General features: G+C 44.5%; 1 protein-coding gene across 1 annotated transcript in view; it reads left to right on the top strand.

The window, feature by feature from the left end:
• The first annotated feature begins 939 nt into the window (after nucleotides 1-939).
• PLEKHN1 (pleckstrin homology domain containing N1) overlaps nucleotides 940-16,101 on the top strand; it is a 68,981-nt gene continuing 53,819 nt past the window's right edge. The window contains exons 1-2 of the mRNA XM_084821687.1: nucleotides 940-1,155; nucleotides 11,549-11,648. Coding sequence (XP_084677813.1) covers nucleotides 947-1,155; nucleotides 11,549-11,648 — 309 coding nt within the window. The 5' untranslated portion in view covers nucleotides 940-946. The remainder of the gene's footprint in view (nucleotides 1,156-11,548; nucleotides 11,649-16,101) is intronic.

Here is a 16,101-nt window from a genome sequence, read left to right as displayed (position 1 = left end):
AAAGGGGTGTCTGGCCCCCTGGGGAACTCAGGTTTGGCTGGCCGGCCAATACTGCCTCACAATCTAGAGGTTCCACAGAGCCGGTAACATGATTAAAAGCCACCAATCCCTCCCTCACTTTGTGTTTTTGAGCATGCCTTGGGTATATATTTAAATATACTTAAATTCCAGCAGGCTTTTTACAATGATGTGTGTGTGTGTGTATTCCAACTTGCTTATTTTGTTTTAGGCTTCTTCTTTTTTACTGTTTTGGTTTGATTGTTTTTATAGTAATATTTGTAAACTGCCTTGTGGGAAATTAATTTCTAGAAGGCAGGGTGCAAGTAAGTAAGTACATAAGCAAGTAAATACAAGTAAATAGACCAGCCCCAATGAATCTGTTTGATGCTCACATTAAAGCCATTTAGGGTGCAATCCTATGCATGTTTAGACAGAAAAAAGTTTGGGCCCTCAGTTGTTTTATCTGGTCTTGGCATTCTTAATTGTTTTCAGCTGTTTTAAATTGTTTCAAATTTTGGTATGTTTTAATCCCTGTTGTAAGAGTCTTTATTTGAGAAGGCATCTAATCAATCCATCAATCAATAATTCTGGCATAAGCTTTTGTGGACCACAGCCCACTTCATCAGATGCATGGAGTCCTTTTGGTGTTTTGTTTTTTAAGTGCCTGGGGGGCGGCAGAGATTCTTGCAGTAGCCTCTCAAGAGATCTTAAGTGTTCACTTGGAAAGATCAAGCAGCAGCAGCAGCAACAAAGAGCAGGCTGCCCAGACTTCCAACTGGTCTGTGTGTGTGTATGCGCCGTATGCGCCGTATGCGCTGTCGGATCCCTTAGGCGGGGAAGTGAGAATCCAGCAAGCAACCAAACAGCCCTTGGCCAAAAGGCTGCTTATTCCCAGCTCACACACCCATAAGAGTCACCCCTGCAGACGGAAGTGGGGAATGTATGCATGACACACTCAAAGAGTGCACACACCTCCCTGGCTTCACATGCTCCGTCTGTGTGGTGTTCCAGCCAAGCCTTTTTTTTGCTTCTTTTCCCCCCCAGCTGTTCCTGGATTATACCAGTCGCTGTGAAGATGGGGAACATGACTTGTGTTCCCCAGGCACCTGGGAGGTTCAGATACTCTTTCTCTAGGAAACCCTCGCTCAGGAAAGAGTGAGTATATGCTAGAATGTCTGCTTTAAGCCTTATTTGGCTCGTTGGCTCTCTCTCTCTCTCTGTGTTTTCTTCTTGTTTTCCTAAAAAGAAAGCCTCGCTTTGGAAAAGTATTATCTTACAATGTTCTTGCAAGGAATTATTTTGTCCGGCTTCTCCCAGGCAGAGCCAGGCACCGGGTGCTTGTCATTTTCTGGGGATTTATAAGGACCAAATGTTTCAAGAACTTGACACTTCTCAGTGGGGTCTTAAAAATCAAGGACTGTGTAGACACTACTTTTTTAATCTAAGCATTTCTTTGTGTGTGGGGATCATTTCCCCCATCCCTTTGGAGTTCCAACTCCGACCACTCTGAAATTAATTTCATTTAAATTACTTTGAAAATATAACCTGACTTAGAATTTTAAAAAATAAAGAAAGGCAGCTTGCGAAAACAGTAAATATTTTACTGTACAGCACAATCCGACTATGCATGTTTACTCAGAAGTCAGTCCCACTGGGTTCAGTTGGGCTTACTCCCTAGTAGGTGTGTTTAGGATTGCACCCTAAATTGTTTAATAACCAATAGCCATTTAATTATTTTGAAATGCAACGCCTACAAAGACAAACTTTTAAAATGAACTTCTTAAATGCAAAGTTTCATTCTGTAGGCAGTGTTAGGAAGACAGCCACTTTCTCGGGACTTTACATGGTATTTATATTCCTAAATTTCTATGGCATATTTCAGTGTTCAAAAGGGCTTAATTCAAAGGGAGCCTAAAACCAGATTATAGGGGGGGGGGGGACCAAGGGAAGCAGTTCTAGAGATCTGAATAATGGCAGGGTGTGTTTTTGTTTTTCTTGTTTTTTAATTTATGCTTCCCTGGAAAATCTTGTGATCCATTTCAGAACTTCAGTGGTACAGAGCAACCCTATGCATATCTACTCTGAAGTAAGCCCCATTGAGTTCAATGGGGCTTACTTCCAGGTAAGCGTATATAGGACTGCAACCGTAGTAACTTATTTCATGATGTTTTCCTACAAATATCAGGGAGGGAAACTCTCAAACTCCATGTAGATGGTCGCGCCCAATTCATTCTGCTGTATGTGTGCACAGTGAAACTAGAGGCTTGTAACACCTTCAATGGCTAGCAGATTTATTGCAGCATAAGGGTTGATGGACCAGAGCCCACTTGCTCAAGTGAAGTAGCCATGAAATCATATGCCACAATAAAACTGTTTAAGGTGCCCAAGACACACTCTGTCTTTGCGTGTGTGTGTGTGTGTGTGTCTTCCATAACAGATTTAGCATGACTTCCCCTCTAGAATGTGTCCTAGTCAAATTAATAGCATGCATGTTGCATGGTAACATGTGAGACCCTCAAAGAAGTCTTGTGCTATTTCCTACGCAGAATTGTTTTCATGTAGGAACGTCATCGTGTTTTGAAGTGCGGGCTTTGCTTAGAAGTATATTTGGGCACCCAAAAACACCCCCCTTCCCTGTTCTAGGCCCTCTCTCCCCATGCTGCCTTTATACACACTCATTTTAAAAATTAAGCCTTTGGCCATTTGGAAGATTCATGACAAGGTTCTTTCTTTCAAAGGGCTGTTTCATACGGATTGCAGAACCAGCTCAGGTTTACCATGCAATGGCAACACAAAAGGGGGTGTGCCGTGGGGATGGGGAAGGGGTGGTGAACTTCCAGCTCACGGGCCAAATCCCCAGACAGCCATGCCCCTTTCCCCGGGCCCGCCCCTTTCCCTGACCACTGATTGGTTGTTTCCCAGCTTTTGTGCAGTTTTTTCCCCATTCTAAAAGACTGAAATGCCTTTCTTAGGGCTTGGTTACTGGCAGTAAGGGCTGTAAGCTAAAATATGCTGGGATTTTGGCCGTGCCCCTATTGCTGTTGGTCCCGCCCCATTTTGCCTTCAGTCCCACCCACCCACCTCGAATGTGGCCTCGGAGAACTTCTGCAAAATTGAATTTGGCCCTCAGGCTGAAAGGTTCAAAAGCCCTGTTGTAAGAGCTTTTACCCTGTCTCCACCCCCTGTCATACTCTGGTCCTAGATAGATCCTGCATAGTCAGACTAAATGGCTATCTGAATATGTGGAGGACTGGGAAAATGGCCTGGATTCTTAGGTGCCAGGATGGCTGAAATTAAATCTGGTGATTTAAACGCCAGCTTCGGATGTCTAGGTGCCTGGGTAACTAGACACCTGGGCTTTCTCTAGCTGTATGTTTGTATTCATGGTGTACAGCCAGGTGCCCGGAGTGTAAATGCACAGCCAGTTAAAGGACATATGGATCAGTACTTAGTGCGAGCATTGGTGTCTGTGTAATTGCTTTGACACGTGCATAATTTCCAGTTTGGCACGTGGTTGTGATTGCATAAAAGGGGGGTTCTTTGTGGATGTTGTAAACACACATGCTGTGTGCTGGAAAGGCATTGTGGGCAGGCAGTGCCCCACCCCAAATACCACGCAGATAGGCCCAATTTAATCACTGCTCCTTCACACGCAATGCTCACTTGTGGGTTGTTACATTTTGGTGGCACTGAAGTGAGCAGCTGTAGAATAGTGGAACCCTGCCATGAAAGTAGCTCGAGGAGCACCATACCCTACCATCCCTTCTCCAGAAAGAAACTGAAACAGCAAAGATCGCCATAGATTTCCAAACGACCGCATGGTAGGATGCCACAGGAAGGAAGAGCCCAGCCTCGGCCCACCTAACCCTTCATGTATCCCTGATGAGGGGTGTGACGATGCGCATCACAAGCATAAGAATAAGCTCTCTGGCACATGAAAGAAAACCCATATGACTGCAGCATACAGCACAGAGGAATGTTTCACCGTGTGCTGAGGTGGTGGTGTGCTTGTACCCAGAGTCTTTGAGACCAATAACACGGACTGCGTCTGTTGCTGAGAACAATTCCTCCCTTTTCCGATTAGGCCACTGTGCTTTATTGTATTTTATTGTTTTTCGCTTCTTGTTGATTTTATCAAGCAATCAAGAGATTGCACGCAGAGCAGTGCGAGGCCGGGTGTGCTGCAAACGTTAAAAGAGGAGCGACAGGTGGTGGTGGTTTCTGCTTTGTTCAGGGCTGCGAATCCTTCCGCTGAAGCCAGGTGATTTATGCCACCAGACAGGATGGGAACGAAAGGGCTAGCCATGTGTCCTCTTTTACAGGGGAGTGTCCTCTTTTTGAAGGGCTGTCCTGCCCAATTCTGGTTCGAAGATAAAAGAGCCATAAGAACTGTGGCCCATCTGCAGTTAGTAACTGACAGCAGACTGAACAGCCAGCCGCATGGGTTACCTGGTCACAGTTTTCAGCATTATGGTGAGATTTAGGGCATTTCTATTTAAATTATAATCATTATTTCTACATTTCCCCCAGGACATATAAAGAAGCATATGCAATTTTATGCAAATGTGTGTCCTCATTTTGGGTGTGTGTGTGATGCATTTCCTCTTTATTGACTATTCATAAATGGCCACCCTAAAGAGGACTGGGACCAAATAGTGTGTGTGTGTGTGTGTGTGTGTGTGTGTGTGAACTTGAGGGTTCCTTCAAACCCGACAGAATTGTCTTTTGGAATGCACTTCGATATAGAAAACGGTACAAAACTCACATGAACATAACAACATCAGAACATCAGAAGAGCCCTGCTGGATCAGACCAAGGGTCCATCTAGTCCAGCATTCCGTTCACACAGTGGCCGACCAGCTGCCTGTGGGAAACCCACAAGCAGGACATAAGTGCAACATGAGTGTAACAGCACCCTCCCGCCCATGTTCCCCAGCAGCTGGTGTACTTGAGCATACTGCCTCTGATCCTGGAGACAGCAGAGAACCATCAGGACTAGTAGCCACTGATAGCCTTCTCCTCCAGGATTTTATCTAAACCCCTTTTAAAGCCATCCAAATTGGTGTCCGTCACTCTTGTCCATCTTGTAGGAGCGAATTCCATGGTTTAACTATGCGCTGTGTGAAGAAGGACTTCCTTTTATATGTCCTAAATCTCCCATTGATCAGCTTCACGGGATGACCCCATTGGGCTGTAATATTATGAGAGAGGGAGATAAAAGCGGTGAACATCCTGTTGTGATACTTATTCCGGTACTCAGCCCTGTACGGTGGAGGTGCTGCTTCACATGATGCATTATTAACTTATGGAACTCACTGCCACAAGATGCAGTGTGACCATTAGCTTAGAGGGCTTAAAAAAGGATTAGACAAAGGGTGTTGAACCTACAGCTTGCTGGCCAATCCCACCCACCCCAGGCTTCCCCAGATGGCCACACCCCCTTTCTTGGCTTTTGCCATTTCCCCCCCCCACATTCTAAAATCTTAGAATGCCTCTCCCAACACTTAGTTCCCAGCAATAAGAGATTTAAGGTGCAATCCGATGGATGTTTAGACAAAAAAAGTCCTGTAACTCCCTGCATTCCTCAAACCAGCATAGCTGGCTGATGCATGCTGGGAATTAGTCTTCTCTGTCTATGCGTGCATAGGATTGCACCCTTAAGCCAAAATATGCTGGTATTTTTGGTATTTTGGCCCCATCCCCATTTTGCCTTTGGCCCCACCCACCACTGGAATATGGCCCCTGGGAGCTTCTCCAAAATGGAATCTGGCCCTCAGGCTGAAAGAGGTTCTGCACCCCGTGATAGATGAATGGAGGAGGAGAGGTTGAGCCGTAGTTATTGGCCACAATGGCTAAACATGTACAGGGGAAATATAGCTCTGAATACCAGTGCCTGGGGATAAGCAGGTCAGGATCACTGTGGTCTTTGTGCCCTGTTTTGGAACTTCCCAGAAGCCATTGGCTGACCACTGGTGGAAACAGAATGCTGGGCTTGACTAGTGGGTTTTCAAACTTTCTAGCTTTGTGGTACTCTGTCTGTCAGTGATGCAGGTATTTGGATGCCAGGGCAGCAGAAGCAAGCTCCCATTATATTTCTGAAGTCAGGATAGTGCTATGATTTAAGTGAACTGAAAATGCAAAACTCCACATGTTCAGAGTATGTCTTTTTTCTTTTTAAATGAGGGCTTTTGTTTTTGTATTTTGCTCAAATCTATCAGGAATTTAGAAGCAGGGGTAAAGTGGAGAATGGCAGGGCTAGAGAGGAAAGAAATGTTGTGAGTTTCACAACTAAAATAATACACATGGCTGTTTAACACCCCTCCCACCCCGCCGATAATTGGCTACCAGGAGGAGGGCCTTTTCTGTTGTGGCACCCCAGCTGTGGAATGAGCTCCCTAGATTGGTTTGCCTGACACCTACAATGTACTCCTTCCGACGCCAGGTGAAGACCTTTTTATTCTCCCAGTATTTTAGCATTTTAGCTTCCTAGTCTTTTAGCTTTGATGTTTTAAATCTGTATTTTAAATGTCTGCATTGCTGCTAGGTTTTATTCTGGTTGTACTGTTATGTTGTGGTTTTGAGCCTTCATATTTTGTATTGTTTTATGCTGCACTCGGTGGTTTTAATTTTTGTGAACCACCCAAAGAGCTTCGGCTATTGGGTGGTATAGAAATGTAATAAATAAAGAAATACGACCATTAAGGGAGCAATCCTATGGCTGCTAGTCAGTGGCTAGACGGCCATAGGATATCTGGTTTTCCAGGAACCGACCTCAGAGCTTGTGCTCCGAGGTCAGTTCTTGGAGAACCGACCTTCCCTCCATTCTGCACTGCCTTGCAGGCTGTGTGGAACAGCCCCGTGCTCCAAAGAGTAGCACAGAGTGGCCAAAATGGGGTGTTCTGGGGGGGGAGGGCAGAAATGCCGGTACGACACTTCCTATGTGTTGTCTGGCAGCCGCCTCCCCCACTATGCCTTCCTGTGGCTAGACAGCCGAAATCAGCTGTCTAGCCACAAATGCAGGGCAGGAGAAGCGCAGAGAGAACAATCCCCTCCGTGCTTCTCCTGCGCTGCATTGGACAGGTGGTCACCTCTGAGTTTGGAGGCAGCGGCCTATCCCAATAGGATTGCGCCCTAAGTCCAGGGTCTAAAATTACCTAGCTGCTGAACCACTGCTTTCTGTATTGATTTGTCTGCTGAGGATCCCTTCACACTTGCAATAGACCCCGTCCCCCGAGGGACTCCGTGGCATGTTCTCAGTGTGCACTTGTTTCATGCAGACCTGCTGTACCTCACCTTTGCTTGATCTAAGAGTGTGTTCAATATATCTAATACTGCGCTGTGGCTGTGCATGGAAGGGGGAAATTGGCAGTGGGTGAGGACGATGTTCTTCAGCGAAGCTCGCTTGCCCTTCACTAATTTTCTCAAATGAGGCTGTCCTGACAAACTTCCCAGAGGAAATCTCTGGTCTGATTCTTATACTGCCGGGTTGCATGGTATTTCCTACGCTAACACAGACTTGTAAATAAGCCCACAATAGTTGCTACCCTGCAAAATGTGTTTAGTGTGGCAAGAGGCTAGAAGCCTGGATTTCCATGCTAGCCACGGAGTGAAACCCCCTTCTCTTGCAGCCAGCATGGAAACACAGGCTACTAGCCTCCTACCAGGCTAATTAAAAGAAAGAGCCTTCTACCAAGCAGGTTGGTAGCGGAGGGACAAGGTACTCCGTTCTCCTTCTGGCACTCTGCTGCATCCCTGTGTTAGTTGTAGAGGAACGCATTTCCCTTTGTCTGCAGTGACCATGGAAGCCAACCAGGTTGGTGGTGAAGGAATGGAGGCTTGGACAGACTACTCTGCCCATAATGTTAAGCTAGGGGCAGACAGTCTTCTCTTCCGCTGCTGCCAAAGAATGGAAGGTGCTTTGAAAGGGGCCTGTGGTGTGTATGCTCATCCCACTTTTGCCTCTGCCCAAATAGGGTTAGCAGGACTTTGTATGGATTCAAAAATGTGTAAACCCACTCACTCGCCTGCATGGAATTCCTGGTCGCCTGTGGTGACCACGTGAGTTGTTAAACACAAGGCTGCATTAGCATGCTTCCTCTGTTGGTACGTTGTCTCATTTGAAGCTGTCTGGAGTTTTAGACTGCCCGGGAACCTATGTCTGGGCCCTTGAGTTCCATCATGGAAGAAAGGTGTGATAAATGCATCCGTGACATTCAGTGAAAGGTGTCATTCGTGCAAGCTTGCCTCCGGACACCACAGTTCCTACTGAAATAAAATACTGCAGTGAGGCATTGCAGCATAGTGTGTTAACACCACAGGTGGTTGTCACCAGTGTGTTTTTTGTTTTAAAATGAATCCTATAACTTTTGCCCTGAGATCCATGTTTTAACAAAACTCAGCTTCAGGAAACCATTCAAAATGGTATCTTATGTTACATATGCAAGTTGGCTGGCTATCCTCTGTGACTAGGCTCTGAAGAGCTGCTTACAATCTGACCCTAAGCCTGTTTACTCGAAAATAAGTCCTGCTGTATTTACTCCCAAGTAAATGCGCCCAGGATTGCAACCATAGGCTTACACAATGGGCATACACTAGTTTAATGGATTTTATTTATTTGGATAGCTGACTGTCATGCCACATCACATACTTCTTTTAAAACTCAGTTTCAAATAGCAGTTTGCCATGCTGTGTGGGAGGTAGCTGTTCAGTGAAAAATAAGCCTGGTTTCATGGAATTTTAGATCTTGGACTGTTTTTATTCTGGTTTATTAGCTTCTTGAATACTCTGTCTGTAATGTTAGGCTGGAGACAGTCTCCTATTCCCCTGTCTCCAAAGAATGGAAAGTGGTTTGAAAATGGTTTTATCTCTGCCTCTGGTGAGTACATTCATCCCACTTGTGTCTCTGGCCAAATAGGTTTCTCAGGATTCTGTGTGGATTCTCTAACCTTGTTTGATCATAGGGAAGAGTGAGACAAAATAAATGTACACTATTGTTGCAAAACCATGGCTGCTACACTATGAGAAGCGATATCTCCCCCAAACCACTTTCACCTCTATTAAAAGATATTGGCTGGGTTTACACAACACAACAAGCCAGAGTACAGGTTGAGTATGGGTTATCATTGAACTGTGGGTTGTTGCTGAATTGTGGGTTGTTATGCTGTGTGAACCCAGCTACGGTAACAAACCATGCTTTGTTATCCACAAACATCCCATGAAGAGAACCCACAGTTTGTTATTGGGTTGTGAACTGTGGGTTGTTCGTGGTTAACAAACTATGGTTTCCTAGCATGGCTGGGTTCACCCAACACAACAATCCATAATTCAACGACAGCCCACACTCAACCCATACTCAACCCGTTTTTTGACTTGTCATGTTGTGTGAACCACGTCATTGTCTGTCTCCAACTTTAAAATCTTGACCTCAACTGGAAGGGTGAGAGGTGCCCTCTTTTATAATTCCTTAACTAGGCATGTACGAGTGCTTAGTTTCACTTCGCAAATCAGCAGAATTTGCCCCATTTGAAATCCCAAACAGCAACAGGAGTGCATTTTTTCGAAAAAAGGTCACACATTCCCAAACCTGCGATCACATTTGAAAAATGCATTTTACAAAATGTGCACATTAAAACGCTCATTTTAAAACAACAACATGCATTTTCACATTTTAGTCAACTGGGGAAAGTGTGCCCTTTTGAAAAACGTGCACAGAAATGTGTACTTTTCTCATACAAATGAAAAGAAAAATAGATTGCAAACTAAAATGGGAGTGAGGTGAAAGTTGAGTTTGGAGAATCTCAGCAAGCTCAAGTATTCCTGGTTCTCCCATCTCTACCTTCACTACCCTGATTGTGAGTACACCAGGATGATTGAAACATTCTAAGGGGCAAGTAGTTGATGTTGAGTGAACTTGAGTATGCACCCTGAGACTTGTGCATCACCTCTTAAGCACATTACAAAGGTATCCTTGGCCACTTTCTGGTTGTTTTCCTATGTGTTTTGTTCTTATTTTAAGAATACATTCCCCTCTTTGCAGAGTAGGATACAGTGGCTGTAACAGAACTGTTTGGGTAGAATTTACTTCTGCTACTGCTACGATGCAAACAAGTAAGGATGCATAGGGTTTAAAAAACAAACAAAAACGCCCTCGTCTCTTCCTAGAGAAAAACAATTGTAATTTACTTTCAAGAGCTGAAACTCCCTCTCCTGATAAGATAATAGTGGTGGGAAAACCCTTGATGACATCAACTGATACCTGGGACCGACAATGACTTTTTAATGTGTAAGAAAAGGCTTCTTTCTGAATCACAGCTGCCCCTGCCACATAAGATGGTGAAGTGACCTGCTTCTGATGTCCCTACGAAGGAGGAATAGTAGATGGAAGCTGGAATTGGTGTTTGAAGGGTGCAGCAAGTCTTTTTAAAATGTTGTCCCTGATGTGGATCTGGATGGGTGGAAAACATCTGGGTTCCACGTCAGGCAACAAAATCACTTGGGCCAGCATGAATCTTAATGTTGGGTTGGAACTGGGTGATCACTTATGAAGCACCAAAAAAAGGGGATATGCAGCATTCCAAAACAGGACAGGACTGTGGCTTGCATAAAATGAGCATAGGTTAATTTATATGGATGGATGTGTATTTAGAAAGAATTATCATAATTTAAATAGAAATACAGTACATCTCATCATAGTGCTGAAGACTGCGACTGGGTGACCCATGTGCCTGCCGGTTCAGTCTGTTGTCCTGGTGCTAACTGTGGATGGGCCACAGATCTTATGGCTCTTTATCTGTAGTCTGGACAGCTCTTCAAACAGAGGACATCTTCAATTAGAGGAGCGTCCTCTGGAAGCCCTTTAAATAGAGGACTGTCCTCTGTAAAAGAGGACACACGGCCACCCTTGGGCTTGGAAATTCTGCCTTCAAGGCCCAGAGGTATTGAGCTTGACTGGCTTTGTGAAAGAGATTCCAAGGCAGACTATGGGCCACAGCTTCAGTGCCTGAGCATATGCTTTGCTTGCAAAGGGTCCCAGGTTCAACCTCTAGGCTGCCAGCCATTGTCGAACCAATACTAAATGAAATGGAGGGGTGGTTCTGATTTGGTATAAGGCAGCTTCGTGTTTTACCTACTTCGACGCTGTGGCATCATTAAACTCACATGTTTTGAGAGAGAGAATGACGGCCTACCTTGTCTCTCTTTCGGTATCGTGCTTCCAGAACTGTAAAAAGACAATAAAATTAATTAATTAAATTTGAAAATTGGAGCTCTTCACCTTAACTCTGCCTCTAGGCAGACAGAAAGAATCCTTCTAAACCGCTAGACCATCCATGGCAGGGAAGTGCTAAGCATTCCTTTGTAGAAGGAGAAATAGAAAAAAGCAAAGCAGCCACTAAGCCTCTTAACATTCTTGACAGCTAGCTGTTCGAGGTCCTGACACTTAAGAGACTTGTGATAAGAGCTGCTAATTCCACCCTGATGCTCTCCTAATTTGCTTTGTTAGTTTGCCTTGATCTTACCTGACTGTGTTCCTTTTTTTATTGCTTTGCAGACAAGAGAGCAAGAAAAAGCTAGCCAACCTCTTTGGTTTTGAACCAGGACAGGAGAGGGATGTTACTTCAGACAAGATACTCCAGTATATTCCTGGAAAGGCAAGTACTGTGAGGTTTTGGGGGGGGTGGCTGTCTTATTTCTAAGCACGTATATTGCACTTCTATGATGCAGTGTGTTGTTTGACCTCATGTCCTGATTTATCTTAGTCATCACCAGGTGAGATAGGTTACTATTGTCTTCCTTTAACAGCTGGGAAACTGAGAGTGAGGTAGATAACTTGACCAAGGCTATTCACAGAGTTCGTGGCTGAGGAGATGTAATATGAATGCAGAAATTCTCATCCCGCATCTAAAGCCACCTGAGCACTATAACACAATCTAGTTTGAACTGAACGTCCAATTATCATGCCATGCCCCAAGGAATTCTGGGAAATGGGAGGCTGACGTGTCTTTATTAGAGATTGCTAACGGACTTGTGAAATTGCAATTCCCAGAGGCCTTGAGGAGGGAAGCCACGACAGTTTTCACCGGTTTATAGTAATAAAAAATGGATTTTAAAATGTTATTCTCTAAAACAACTTTAAAGCCATTTTAAAAACGTTTTAAAATATTGCGCTTTCAGTATTTTTCTCTGACATACAGAGGCAGTCTTTAGAATGGTTTCACAGTGAAAGGGCAATATGTCCAACAGTCAGCCAATGCTGCCTGACCATATTTGTCACACTGATATGCAAGAGTTGTTAATTACCTGTAAATCAAACAAATTAGCCAGCCCACAGTCAATGTCTCCCGCCCATGAGGCTCTTTAACATGAATTCAGAATGTGGACCAAATTTCCACTCCACTGAGGAATGCTTGCTTGCTGGCTTCTCACGCTGCATTTCCACGGGTGGAGTTGGTGACAGAGTCCTGTCACCAACCTGTATATCTGGAGTTCTGAGTACAAAAAGGTGGGGAGGAAGGGATTGTGCCACTCTGTTCTTTTGAAAGTGCAGAAAATTAGATTATGGATTAGGCTGATTCATTCTTTCCAGGGGTGCAGAGGTTGCACCCAGTTTTTTTTAGTAGTTGGAAAAGTCAGCACTTGATAATTCTGTAGCAACACACGCACACACACACGAAAATAATTCTCAGATACGATTGTTGGTTTCTTCTAGGCCAGTCTTCCTCAACCTGGGACCCTCCAGATATTTTGGACTTCAACTCCCACCAGCCCCAGTCAGCATGGCCAATGTTCAGGAATGCTGGGAGTTGTAGTCCAAAACATATGGAGGGCACCAGGTTGGGTTAGGCTGTTCTAGGCCCTAAGAAAACTCTTTAATGGTGGCGTAGAAGGGAGAATTCCACCAGGTGCAAATTTCCCCTATATGGCCATTTTGAAAGAACAACGCCACGGCCATTTTGAATGGCCAAGAAGCAAGGCAGGGTCAAACGAGGCTCCAGGAATTGGTGAAACCAAATTAAAGAAAGGTTTTCATCCCCACCTTTTCCCCATAGGTCCCCTTAGGTTTGAGGCGGAAGGTGTTGCCTTTGTCTTTCTTTCTTTCTTTCTTTCTTTATTTATTTATTTATTTATTTCTATACCACCCAATAGCCGAAGCTCTCTGGGCGGTTCACAAAAATTGTCTTTGTCTTCCCTTCATGTTATCCTTACACTTTGAGGGGTTAATCACAAATGCTGCACTCACAAAAAGAATTTAACTACCACCAATGTTTGTTTTATTTATGGGCCAAAGTGCACTAGGCCCTGTGCAGAACATAGAAGAAACAAGACAGATGTCTGCCAAGTACACCTTTCAGTCCATTAGAGAGGCATTCTCAGCTGCTACCCCACATTCACCAAATCCTTCTCCTTGGAGACTTGCCAGAGCCAAAGAATCTCCCAGAATCGTTGTGTTTGGCCAGGGTTTAATACTCCCACCTGTCTCCATATGCTCGTATTTTAATATGGCTGGGCTTTTAATCTGTTGAAATTTTGAACCCTTTCATTTTGGGCTCCTCCTTCCTTGGGGCCACTGCAGAAGACACTTTCTGTTTCAAAATATCAGTCCACTTGGTGAACTACTTACATATACCACGTGGCAGCTGTGTAGTCACTCCTCCATGCAGACATGCTTTTTAGTGGCACCAGGGCACTGCCATCTCATATGGCCTTTTGCCTGCAATGTTTAATTTCAGTGTTTTACAAGCCAGAGCCGACATTATGCTTTTGATCCTTAGTATTACAAGACCCACCCCAAGCTAAGAGATAGGTGAGCTAAAATCCCATTAATTTGCTGCGTGTGGGTGTGCTTGTCTGTTTGGGCAGCAGCATTTATATGGAATAATTAGTATTTATATAATGCTTTACATGCTTGACGTGCATTATTCAGCAATCCTACAACCTTCTAACAGAAGTCTATATATTGTGCTTATACTGGGATGGGGCGGGGGCGGGGGCTGTTAATGTTTTAGCCTTCAACACCCAGCAGCCCTAGCTAGCATGGCCAGTTGTCAGGAATGCTGGGAGATGAAGTCCAAAACATCTGGAGATCATCAGCTTGGTCAAGGCTGGCCTAAGGCTACTTTTTGAGTTACTAGCAGCGGTAAGATTCACAGTGTAATCCTATGCATATTTACTCAGACATACGCTCCCCGGCATTGAGTGGGACTTACTCCCAGGTAAGTGTCTATAGCAGGAGTGCAGAATCTCTTTCAGCCAGACAGCTGAATTCCATTTCAGAGAAACTCTCAGGGATCGCATTCCAGTGGTGGACGAGGTCAATAGTAAAAGGGGTGCTGTCAAAAATGTCAGCATATTTTAACTTACAGTTCTTAGGAGAGGCATTTCAACCTTTTAGAATGCGGTTAAAACACTGCACAAAAGCCAGGAAACCGCCAAACAAACTGTGATTGGGGGAAACGGGGTGAAGCCAGGAGAAGGGGGCGTGGCCATCTGGGGAACCCTGGAGGGCCGGTTTTGGCCCCTGGGCCTAAGGTTCGACATCCCTGGTCTATTGGATTGCAGCCTGCATCTCTTAAATACTACCACGATGCTCCATTTCTCAAGCGACTGTTTCTGCTGTGCATCCTCTAATTTATTTATTTATTTATTTCTATACCACTCAATAGCTGAAGCTCTCTGGGCAGTTCACAAAAATTAAAACCACAAAGCGCAGCATAAAACAATATAAAAAATGAAAGCTTAAAACCACCATATGACAGTACAACCAGAATTAAATCTAGCAGCAATGCAGACATTTAAAATACAGATTTAAAACACCAAAGCTAGAAGACTAGGAAGCTAAAATGCTAAAATACTGGGAGAATAAAAAAGGTCTTCACCTGGCGCCGGAAGGAGTACGACATAGATGCCAGGCGAACCTCTCTAGGGAGTTCATTCTAACCTTAATCAGAACCTCTTCCACTGGCCCCACACCCATGCTGGAATGGGGCAACAGTTATTCCATAACGGAACAACGTTATGGGACGTTGTGGTGCACAAGACTTGCAATCCTGTATTTTATTTTATTTATTTATTTATTACATTTGTATGCCGCCCCATAACATTAAAAGTTATCTGGGTGGCCTTGCAATAAACTAAAAGACAAACAATTTAAATCAAACGCAAAATCAAAAGCAACATGAAACACGACAGCAAAGCGAAACTCACAGCACAGCAAAATTAAACGCACAGATCTTAAAACGCAGAGGCCCAGACGGCATGAATTATTTAAATGGCCTGGGTGAACAGAAAGGTTTTCAAACAGGCACTTAAAAGACCACAGAGATGGTACCAAGGCAAACTTTTCCCTGGGACAACTGGGGTGCTACTACCAAAAAGCCACTGGTAGCCACCTGGTTCATTTCATTTGGCAGGGACACTCGTAGCCAGCCCCTGAGGAAGATCTTAAGTATGCATTTACCTCAGGGTAAGCCCCACTGAATATATTAGGACATCTTTCTGGGTAAACAGGCATAGGACTGCACTGTATTGAGTTAATATTAATGCTCTCCAGCGCTCCATGATAGCTAGAACTGTGTAGTGGAATCCAGTCCAAAACCATTGTGCATATATTTGTCCTCTTGGTCCTGTTGTGAAAGGAAAACAGGATTCTTAACACCACGCGGCATTGTGTGCGCCCGAGGCACAAAGAAGATGGAGTGAGTTGCCTTTGGCAGAGGCGGAAATTTTTGACTCACACAGCAGTTCGGGCCTTGACCGTTGTCCAGTACTTCCTGCCTTGCCATATTTGCCAAGTGGCTCATGCCCTGGAGCAAAAACAACTTTGGCTCCGTGAGTAAGGAAGAGAAGTCTAGCTAACAAACATTATTATCTTCCCCTCACCTCCATTTTTTTTTTAATCATCAAGCAGAGGCATAATTCAGAGCCTCCTTGTGATGCAACCACCTGTCCAAAGTTGACATCTCTCCTCGTAGGGCGGCCGCCCCCGATGATTCAACTCTAGTCATTCCATTCCGTTTTCACGAAAGTCTGCGGGAGTTTAATTTTTAACTTGCCTCACCTACTGGCTGAGGCGGAGCAAGGCAAGACATGTCGGTGCGAGTCTTG

This window comes from Heloderma suspectum, chromosome 15, assembly GCF_057233095.1.
Source record: "Heloderma suspectum isolate Gila_16-S chromosome 15, 16-S_ref, whole genome shotgun sequence".
Classification (NCBI taxonomy): Eukaryota; Metazoa; Chordata; class Lepidosauria; order Squamata; family Helodermatidae; genus Heloderma; species Heloderma suspectum.
Note: the sequence above shows the minus strand (reverse complement) of the source record. Positions and strands in the feature narration are given on the sequence as shown.